This window comes from Choristoneura fumiferana, chromosome 20 (genome assembly GCF_025370935.1).
Source record: "Choristoneura fumiferana chromosome 20, NRCan_CFum_1, whole genome shotgun sequence".
Lineage (NCBI taxonomy): Eukaryota > Metazoa > Arthropoda > Insecta > Lepidoptera > Tortricidae > Choristoneura > Choristoneura fumiferana.
The window spans coordinates 9,004,592-9,015,746 of NC_133491.1; the positions used below are offsets into that span (position 1 = coordinate 9,004,592).

The 11,155-nt window shown below is 37.1% G+C and overlaps 2 protein-coding genes across 2 annotated transcripts; one reads left to right on the top strand and one right to left on the bottom strand.

Moving 5' to 3' along the window:
* Positions 1-6,863: 6,863 nt before the first annotated feature.
* On the bottom strand, positions 6,864-9,196 carry LOC141438975 (peroxisomal biogenesis factor 3-like). The gene is made up of 2 exons (XM_074103067.1): positions 8,969-9,196; positions 6,864-8,757 (listed from the first exon to the last, which is right to left on the bottom strand). Exon 2 carries the CDS (start codon positions 8,529-8,531, stop codon positions 7,407-7,409), a length of 1,125 nt encoding a protein of 374 aa, XP_073959168.1. The 5' UTR covers positions 8,532-8,757; positions 8,969-9,196; the 3' UTR covers positions 6,864-7,406.
* A 281-nt stretch (positions 9,197-9,477) lies between these two features.
* LOC141439120 (proteasome assembly chaperone 2) lies at positions 9,478-10,353 on the top strand. Its single transcript, XM_074103260.1, has one exon. The coding sequence runs from the start codon at positions 9,593-9,595 to the stop codon at positions 10,331-10,333; it is 741 nt and encodes a 246-aa protein (XP_073959361.1). The 5' UTR covers positions 9,478-9,592; the 3' UTR covers positions 10,334-10,353.
* The last annotated feature ends 802 nt before the right edge of the window (positions 10,354-11,155 follow it).

Consider the following 11,155-nt stretch of genomic DNA (forward strand, 5'->3'; position numbering starts at 1 on the left):
TACTTCAAGTGCAGTAATTTCACCTGCTGTCTTATTCTCCACGCCGAAACACAACAGTGCTGCTTCTCGGCAGGATTAGCGAGCAAGAAAATGTATACTTAGTTTTTTATTCGTGTCATCATCATCATCATCAGCCGGAGGACGGCCACTGCTGAACAAAGGCCTCCCCCCTAGAACGCCACAATGAACGACAACTCGCTACTTGCATCCACCGGTTACCCGCAACTCTCACGATGTCGTCAGTCCATAATATGTATTCATGTATACAGGCTTTAACTTTATGTTCACAACACACGCACCACACACACATAAACACACGGCGCGCGCATTTTGTCTTTACTGGCCAATGTAAATAAAAGACGGATACCGGTAGTCCAAATAAACTTCGAGCTGAAACTACTTAAATTGAACATTGCAAACAAAATAAAACAATGATGTGTAGGTAACGTAGGGCCATTGTAATAACCGCTAGCCTTGTTTGGCTCCTTCGTCATTGTGTAGATACCTAAACGGAGTGGTGGTGATGCACAACAGAAGTGCGCACATGGGCTATTCAAAACAAAAAGATACCTACATTCAAGAACGAAGTTTAATAGGTAGGTACCTAACGCAGGTTAATATTATTTTGCACTTTGAAACGCTTAACCGGTGTTTACGCACATTTAAGTACCTAAAAGAGGGTGGCCACCACGCACGCTAACAACCACCCCTGACTCTCACATTTTGTTTTGACATAAGCAGCTAGTTACATAACTTAAAATAAGTACCTACGACAAGGAATCCCGATTTCCGTGAAGATTATTTTATGGCGCAGCTGAAATATAAATGTTATCGAAAGCTGTCGATAGCGTTTTTAATTAAACTGTTTTATCAATCGCACTAAAATACTCGTAACGATTTTATTTACTTACGTGATTTTGTATCGTGTGGTCCTTCGGTGCCAGGAATCCTTAATCGGCGGAATATTGGATTCGATGTTATCCGTGATTTGTATGGTATATTCCACAAACAACGTGTATGGCACTGGCACTGGTTGCGATCCGGGTGTCACCCGTGTAGGTACACGTTTGCGCGTCGATAAGGCGACAGCGGCGCGCGTTCCGGCCGAGTTCTGGCGGGCTATTGGCTATCGCGAAGCACAACGGCCGCGGCTACGGCGGAAGGGTGCGCGCGCAGGCTGCCGCAGCCATAGGCCTGCAGTGACGGCTCCACACATACAGGGGGGCTACCACGAAATTCGAAGTTCATATTGTATCGTCCCTCTCACTCTCATATTAAATAATATTAGCGTCAGCGGGACGGTAAGAAACTAAGTTCGAATTTTGAAGTTCGTAGGGCCAGGCCCAGACGCTGCGTAACTGTAGGCTGAACGGGCGCCGCCACGGTGACTGCCACAAAACAGTACCTCGCCTCGTGTTTCCTATCTGACTAGAGTTTGGCCTTAGCGTTGCACTGCCCTATCTTTTCCAGATTCAGATGCATATTACAATAGGTATGCTATTTCGGCCAATAGTATCCTGAGATGTAAGGTCACTTTAAGTCGTAAGACACGTTTTAAGCTCTTTTTGGTTATTTTATTTTTAACTGCGACAGCGTTGTTGTGTGACTTGTAGTATGTATTACTAACGACAGCCATAAAACATTTAACGACAAGTTGGATGAATGTTAAGTTAATATAAACTCTACCTACTACAACCATCCCAATCTTTCGGCTTCTGGTTGTTTGTGTTATTACTAGACTCAAGAAAACCAGCCAAGTGTGTATCGGAACACGCGCAGTGTAGTGTCCCGTACTAATATGCGGCAAATAGATATTCAATACGTACTATTACTATTATAGCTTTTGCCAGCGACTTATACCAAGGATTCACATGTCGTTATCACGCGGGAACTGTACAATTTTCCGAGATAGAAACTATCCAATGTCTCAAACTATCTCCATACCAAATTCCATTTGAATTTGTTTTGCGCTTTAAGCGTGAAGAAGTAAAGAACAGGAAGCAAAATGCAGTTTTTCCACCTAAGAGCCCAGTTGTAGGAGAGTTCAAATAGTTAGCTGAAATAATATTTACTCGCTTACACAGGCAGCTTAGCCTCGTGGAAATTTCACTTATTTCGTCCTTATTCCTTATCTGTAATACATCCATAACAAATGGAAATTAATGCGCAAAATTATAGCTTTCAAGGCCTTGCAAGATTTGGGCAGTATGAGTAAGTCAGTCAGACTATAAAGATTTTGTTGTAGCTAGAGATTATTTTTAGAAGCAATGTTGGCCTAGTCGTTTGACAATGGCCTCTCGAGCAGAGGGTTACGGGTTCAAATCCGGGTTAGCGTCTGAGTTTTTTGAAATTCATGTGCGGAATTGCAATAGAAATTTACCACAAGCATTTTTGTGAATGAAAACATCCCGTAGCATCCTGCACAAGCTTGCGAAGCAATTCGATGGTGTGTGTGAAGTTTCCAATGTACTGGGACGCGTGGTAACTACTGTGCGCTAACTCTTATTCTAAGAGGAGACCTGTGCGGTGTGCCCTGCAATGGGACTAGGGTAATTTCTAAGTCCACTCGTGACCACGGCCACTGTAATATTCGAAACGTCGAGGTAAATTTACTCGTGTGTGTTAGCGTGATAAGTCCCGTTCGTGGTTCTTTGACCATTTTAAGCGTCTCTAATTAACTTAGAGATGAAATCCACCAGCGGTAATAACTGATAGGGCTAAACGCTCATATTTAAGTACCCAGTTCAGCTCTATTCAAACACTTTGCAGTTGCAGTGTATAGGAGATTTTTGATGCCTTTACTCGTAAGTTCTAGTGTAGATTTGATCAATATAACTCAGTCAGTCGTGTGATCGAAAATATCGACAATCCTAGAAAGTAATTCCAACGTCCCGAGCTATATGTAAAGTAGGTACATAGATTAGGTAGACACAACGGTGACGTGAAGGGACGCGGTGACTGATATCGACCGACTGCGCCCATTTGTTGATCAGTTTACGTAATAAAGATAAATAATCTCTATCGTTTATCAAAGTTTAGATATCCGGTGCATCAATCACCAGATTCGGCTGCTCATAGGGCTTAAACTAGGAAAATAATATTTGAAAAATTAATAAAATCTGTCCATTGCTACAAAATTAAAGCTCTACATTTTTTTTACTAATCCAGAAAATTAACTTGAGTGGTAAGTTTTGACTAGGTACTCTGCTCTATGTAACAAATCCGTACATTGCTACAAAATTCAATAAAGCTCTACATTTTCTCAAAGTAATCTAAAAAATATTTCGAGCGGAAAGTTTCGACTATTTATTCTACTCGATGTAAATATTTCAAATAATGTAAGTAAAACGATGATCAATACGTAATATGAGTACGTATGATTAATACGAAAAGTTCAGATTCGCATATTGTATGGGTATATATATTATATGTATATATATTAGATATATATCTTATTAATGCCATATTAATAGATGGGCAGCTTTCTAAAATAATTAATTTTAGAACTTTTATTTATACTTATCTACCTACCAACCAGGAATGAGCTCGGGTTGTCACTCACGTACGCAACGGAATCCCACTAAAGAAAATATACCTAACATAAATAACCGTCGGAACCAACTGAAGAATGCCCGTGTAGTGGCATGACGTGATAAATTAAGTAGCCACGAAATGTATAGGACAGCATAAAGATAGCTTCCGACATAAAATTAAATAGAACGACTTTATGTTTTTTTTTGTAGGAACTGTAGGTAAAGATGAAACAAGATTCTGCTTTCAATTTCAGGAAAATAATGAATTTGACGTGGCTCTATGTGACACAAAGGTGATTTACAATAATCAGATAGTATTATACCTTGACAAGTTTGGTAGAACCCTGTCTCATTGAACCTCTGCTTTTTTTTTAGATAAGTACCTACCTACGACGACGACGACCGGATGGCCAAGTGGTTAGGGAACCTGACTACGAAGCTTGAGGTCCCGGGTTCGATTCCCGGCAGAGGCAGATTTGTATGAAGAATACGAATGTTTGTGCTCGGGTCTTGGATGTTTAATACAGATTTAAGTATGTATTTATCTATATAAGTATGTTTATCCGTTGCCTAGTATCCATTGTACAAGCTTTGCTTAGTTTGGGGACTAGGTCAATTGGTGTCAAGTGTCCCATGATATTTATTTATTTATTAAGTGCGGCAAATGATGACTACAACAAGGTTCTAGCGAGTGACACATACAAACTTTTTCAAGGTAGGTATAGTAGATTAGGTACTCGTACTGGATCTGTGGATCTATTGTTAGAAGTATTTGTTGTCCATTCAATAATTTATGAAACATATTCAAGTATGGAATATCCGACTGTGACAAACTAAAATTAGCTCATGAGGAAAATACTTCTTAATGCTGACCTATTATGCTTATTGGTGATCTGAAGCCTTATTGATTTTCTAACGCACTCGAAATCACGATCGTGTTCATCACTTCTTTCTGTCACACGGTTTTAAGACGAGGTCAGAAAGAGATGGTGAATTTCATGCGATCGCGAGAGCATAGTAAAAGAGGAGAAGTAGTTCACTATAAACAAAAGTACATCGCGCGGCTTAAATGTGTGCGCGCCGGTTGGCGCCGGTACGCACGCACCCGCCGCACGCACACACTGATAAAGATAATTTAAGGTGGATTAAATTTTATGTAGTCATCAAGGCTGTGCTGCGCTGCCGTCGGTGCCGTACGTTTTGATGTTAGCTCGCTCGTCTTGCTTACGTAGGTATTTTTAGGGTTCCGGAGCCAAAATGGCATAAATGGCAGGGACTGTCAATGCTAGAAAGCTGTAATTTTGCACGGATATATATGTAAACTATGCCAACAAAATGGTACAATAAAAAATGAAAATATTTTTTTTAGGGTCCCTTCGATATGTGGGTGTAACCATTAGGGGTTTGCTAAGACGATTTTTCGATTCATTGATTTTTTTGCGAAATATTCAACTTTTAAAGTGCACATTTTCATTAAAATCGAGCGTCCCCCCCCCTCTTAAATTTAAACCAGTCGGTGGAAAAATTTGAAGAAATTCAGGATGGTAGTAAATATATCAAACTTTCAAGGAAAACTATAACGGCTAAGTTTGCTTGAGAATTATTAGTAGTTTAAGAGCAAATAGCAGCCTACGGTATAAAATATACATAAACTTGGAATATTATTACTTAATTTTTTCGTAATGGCTACGGAACCCTATTTCGGGCGTGTTCGACACGCTTATAGTTAGCACGCATGTATAGTTGTAAATTAGTAGTATGTAAGTGTAGTGTAATAGTTTCGTGCAGGGACACATGAAGAAATAATAGATCCTACCTACCTATAACCTATATGTGTAGGTAAACATGACTATAATATGTATACAGTCGCCATAACCACTCCGGCGAATTTATAAATAATATTTTTAAATTTAGTGTAGCAATAATAGCGGCATAGAATCTTGTTTGTCTCGACACAGACATAAAACAATTTTAAGTTAACTTTCCTACTAAAATTATTTGCCTATTAATCTAAAATAGGGGTGCGCATTTTTTCACATAACATTTTAAGTCCTATTGTCGGAAGCCCGAAAACGTTTCTCATACCATTTTACATCATAACGATCACTCTTCATATATTTTTTAATACTAACAATCGAAACTCATAATCATCGGAATTCATAATAATTATCACTAATCAATCATACACCTTGTTCATACTAATATTGGTTTTCATATATTTTCTTATACGAACGATTTAAACTCCTAATCATTCTAATTCATAACGCCAATATTCATAACTTTGTTAATACTAATATTTGTTTTCATACATTTCTTAATCATAAGTGTTATTTATCCGTATTATTGACACGCAGGAACTTGGAAAATTTTCTATGGTGCGAAATGAAGCGAAGCGACGAGGAGGAGTGTTAGGTAGAACTGTGACTAGAAGCGCCAGGACGAACATATTTTTCAACTAACTAATACTAATATAATAGAAATAATTATTAACGATATAAGTAAATTTTATTTTGAATAGGTAGTTACCGTTACGAAAAACAATATTATGATTTAAAATGTTGTCTTATTACTGCCATTATTAATAAGAAAATTACGACATTCGTCTGTTATGAACGAAAATTTTCTAAAAAACAACATTATGAGTCGAGATGTGTTCTTAGTTATGACATTATGAGTAAAAAAAAAAATGAACACAGTCTGTTATCAGTTCCGATGTTAGTAATAAAAAATTATGAACAAAAAAAGTATGAGAAAAAAAGTCATGAAGAGTGATTATTATGAACACAAATACCCATAAAAAAATAAAAAATAGTAGTAAGAATTTTATGAGTCAATATGGAACCCTAAAATAGGCATCGGTAACCCTAAGCGTCCGCGCCGGAGTAGGCAGTTAAGTCTCCGAAAGGGTCGGAGTTTACATACACTCCTCTTTTACTATGGCGAAGGCCTGGGTGCTAGACAATACGGCCACTGGTATTTTCACCCGATTGCGGGAAGCCCATAGGAGGTTTATCTGTTTGACTGTATGTGTCCGCTTTTAACTACTCAACGGCTCAACCGATTCTGATAAAAAGATAGGTTAGGTACCTACAGTAGAGGAAACTGAATCATGTAGGTACAGAGGTGGAACCTTTGTGCAACTAATCTGTCAAATAAATCATGGTGATTATGAAAGGGTTCCAAACTGGTACGTAAAGAGTACGTAATTAAACTCGTCTTGACGGCGCGAGTCCGAGTGTCACTCGATACCGGAATTTCTTAAAAAAAATGGCAGATTATGGGCTTTATTGTGCAGGATGAAAAAATAAGTAATAAAAATAATGAAGAAACTATTTGGATTTTAAAGTTTATTTTCATTTACCACCTTTATTATTACAGATATACAAATTATCTTATCCATTACTAAATATCGTCACTACTTTTAAAAAAACTCATAGCTCAAAATAGATAATTTTTCTGAGTGAACTTTATAGACATTACATCAAGGTTCAATTTTGTTGACATATTGATTTTAGATATGAGATTTTTCAAAGTAGTGACAATATGTAGATAAAAGTAGTGGTCAGAAATGAATCAGGAATATTTTAAGGAATGAATAAATGTTACAGTAGAACTGATCAAGTAGTCTAATACAAATTGAAGGTACCTTTGTCATGCCAACCTTTCACAAAATAAGACAATATACAAATTGAAAGTAAAACTTATTAATTTTCTATTTATGAAAAACCATAATTCCCACCACATCTATTGATAACTTTAAAATATGAACCCCAATACCCAATTAGTCAATAAAAGTCTATTCCTTTACTCGGATTCTCTATTGGCTAGCTAGTGTCACGTAGCTAAATAGAGAACAGTACTGACAACACTAATCTATGCACTACTACTAAACACTTCATAAATATTTGCACCCAAAAGTTTCAATTTATCATTGAGTGTGAGTTGCTGGGTCAGCAAGTCTGGAATGTTAGTGTTGCCTTTACAGGTGTTCTTGGTGACTAATTCATTAATAAGAGGTAAAATTTTAACAAAATGTAGCTCTACTTTGTTCACATCCACAAATGGGCCTGCATTTGCCCCCAGCCTTAAAGCTCCATTGGTAACCACGTGTTCCTCCCCAACCTCCAAATGGTTTTTCGTTGTTGGCACTGATTTTGTTGCAAATATGTTTGCCACTTCATCAATAATGGACGAAAAACTCCTACCGATTGAGGACATAGCAATTGATGTGACCTCATCACTTTCTAGTACATCCATAGTTTCTTTGACAATTGTGTCCAATTTAGCTTCATTTGTTACTGTGTGTCCCACTATATAGTGGACCATTTTTTTCACAGGATCTCCCTGCTCAGCATCAGTACACAAAATGGTTTGTATAGACCAGAACATTTGTTCTACCTCTTGTAAGGTGATTTTCTTTTTGAGTGAAACGGGATCTACAACTCGTTTGACAGCTTTTTCAATTTGTTTGATTAAGTCTTCAATACCTGGCCCAACAAAATGATGGCAGAGGGACAAGTATTTAGCTTGCAGTTCGCCATCAATAAGGGGGTCATCTTCACACACAGAGTCTCTGTACAGATATCCTCCAATTATATTCAGCTGGATCCTCAGTGTTACTTGCAGAATGCTCAATGCATAAACAATAACACAGATCCTGGTGAAAATCATTACTTTCATTTGTTCCCACAGTGCCAGCTTATTTTCTGGATTTTCCTGCAATTCATGCACTATTCGCTCTGTGTCTAGAGAGCTTAAGATATTTTCGTTCACAATTTTAGACAGAGACAGAATTGTTTGATTGCAAGTCCGTTCTGTGCTTTCAAAGTGCTGCTTTTTGCGAGTCATTTCAAAAAATTTTTTTGCTTCTCTTTCTTGCCATTCTCTTAATTTTTTCTGGGCATAGCTTGTCAGGATGTACAGTCCACCAAAGACTGCACCAGTAACAAGAAACTTCCTCCTGTGACGATGCAAAAAATTCCTTATGCTAGAAAACATGTTATTTCTTTAATTGTTTTGATTTTTCACTAAATTATTGGAATTCCAGAGGTGAATCCGAACGATATTTAGTTGTATTCATGAGCCGTTTCGTGATAAAAGTCGTAGCGTCAATGAACCTTTCCACACAGTTCATGATGCATACTTCAGTCTTAGAGTCCATGCGCGTGGAGGGCCGTCCCATACACGTGTCCCAGCATGTGTCTGTGAGACCGTGGACTAGCACCTGGAATCCGTAAAATAGCAGATATATAACACAAGTTAGGCACCAAACAACATAACTAAAGAACAAACTTTTAATGTCGTACACAATACACTGCACAGCTTATCAGATAAATAATAGAGTTCTATTAATATTATTACTTTCAAGCAACATTTCGTGCGAACAATGAAGACAGAAAAGTAATAATACACGGAAATGCTATATCGTAACTAACCTGGAAACGTTGCTTTTGCGTTTCGGCGAGGATGAAGTCTTCCAGTTGCGGATCAACAGTTTGTTTTTCGGTCATATCAATTTTAATGTGGTGCTTAAAACGTTTCCGAACAACAAAATTTTTAATTTGGTTTTCAAATGCCAAAAAATAAGTAGGTATTGAATAAAGCACACATACAGTTTAGACCGTAAGTAAATTATTATCATAGATCAAAGATCAGTGGCCTGTCAAAAGTCTACAATGGAGTTGTCAGTCACGAAAGAAAATACGAAAAAAACCTGAAAACCTACAGCTCTGTTTGTTTGTTTATTTGTAATTGTACAAAATTTTGATTTTTTGGTGGTATTTTTGTCATATTTAAAATTTCAATATTAATGAAAAATAAAATACTTCAAATAGTAATAAAGAAGTCGCTTGTGTGAACGCGTTTTAAATATTTCGTTCAGAAATCTTATTATATAGAATGGCAACATTGGTGTAACGTACGATATAGGTACTTATACTCTTTGAACGTACGTAACGTCAATGTCAAAACAAAAATAACATCGTGATTTGCGGCTTTTTGTAATAAAATATACCTAATATTTTATTTTCCCATTCTTTATAAGTTGTGAATAACCCAATATGCCCCAAAATAGTCTCTGGAAGTTTTTCGACAGTAGTGATTTGAAGGGGTTCACATTGATCATCCCTAGTGTAGCTGTCGGCAATGTTGGACAGTTAGCTTGTGACTTGCTAATTTCATCTTTGAACATGAAGAAAATTGCTTCAGTTTACAGTCCTGCACTCATCCCAGTTGCCGGATATGATCCCTACGATTTAAAATCCAGTAACCTTTCTAGCAGTTGTGAAGCATACAAGTCTGAAGAAAGAAAATTAGTAATTCTACAGCTGAGAGCTCCCCTTGTTTACGAATATGCTCAAAACTTTTTGCAAGAAATTGTAGCAACCTTTAAGGGAAAAGAGATCAAAGACATAATTGTGGTAACAAGCAGCTATGCTCATGAGAGAAAACACATCATGACATCTCCATTTCGATATTTATCCAGTGAAGCATCACCATACACTGACAAAATTAATTCACTTAACTGGCTAGCACATGAAACTGCTGAGGGCGATATAAGGATCCATGGTGGTGGTTTTGCAGTATTGATCTTTAATATAAGCAAAGAAAATGGCATACCTTGTTTGGTTGTGTATAAATATTGTTCTGAAGGTGATAATATTCCAGATGCATATGAGATGGTGTCTCATTTGACAAGTCTTGTGCCGCTGTTCAATGAGGAAGACCTGATGTCCCAGCTCATTCAACCTGTATCCTGGAAACTTTTATTTGGAAGACCTCCACCTGGAGATATTTATTAATAAATTGGTTATATCTTTTCCATCATGTTTTTATTTCTAATTTTATCACACCATTTAACTGAATTCTGAGTTCAGCAAATTCTCAAAGCACAAATAATAGCTTATACCTAGTGCCATCCACGAAGATGCATGATTTTGTCAAAATTAGACATTAATGACATTGTAATAAGAACCACGGCACACATCATTGTGAATGACTACCTATAGAAGCATTATGGTACAGTCACAATCAGATATTTGGGAGCGGCCAAGGTGACCAAGTATATTGAAACATGATCTCTAATACCTTTATAATAGAGTGCATGTGCCAATATTTTTGACCACCTTGGCCGCTCTGAAATATCTGATGGTGACTGTACTAATGGTGGCAGACTGAGTTTACAGTATCTAGTTTACTGTGAATTAGCTTATTGTTAGATCTGTCTGACACATAATGTATTGTAACAAGGCTAATAAAGATTCAATTACCCTTTAACTAATCTCACGGTTTGTTCTTTTAAAAAGTTGAAAAGTAGCAGTAGGACAAGACCACACTGCATAGTACTGGTTTTCAGTGTGACTCTTACTTAAACCAACTAACAAAAAGATGATAATTAACCATTGATACTGTGTGTCAACACTTATGCGGCTCAATTGTTTAAATACAACTCACTAGCCAGCTAATTTTTACTTGACTACGGCAAAGCCAAAGGAAGAGTAATGATTTTAACAGTCAATGTATGTTTGTATTTACATGTTTAATCTGTACAGCTGTGTCTGCTCATTTTCCTAATGTTTTGTTAGTATTTTAAAAGTTATTTTTTATCAAATCTGCAATTGGCT

Bases quoted from the DNA above. Each gene is read 5' to 3' on its own strand.
- LOC141438975 (XM_074103067.1), bottom strand. From the start codon at position 8,531: ATGTTTTCTAGCATAAGGAATTTTTTGCATCGTCACAGGAGGAAGTTT.
- LOC141439120 (XM_074103260.1), top strand. From the start codon at position 9,593: ATGCCCCAAAATAGTCTCTGGAAGTTTTTCGACAGTAGTGATTTGAAG.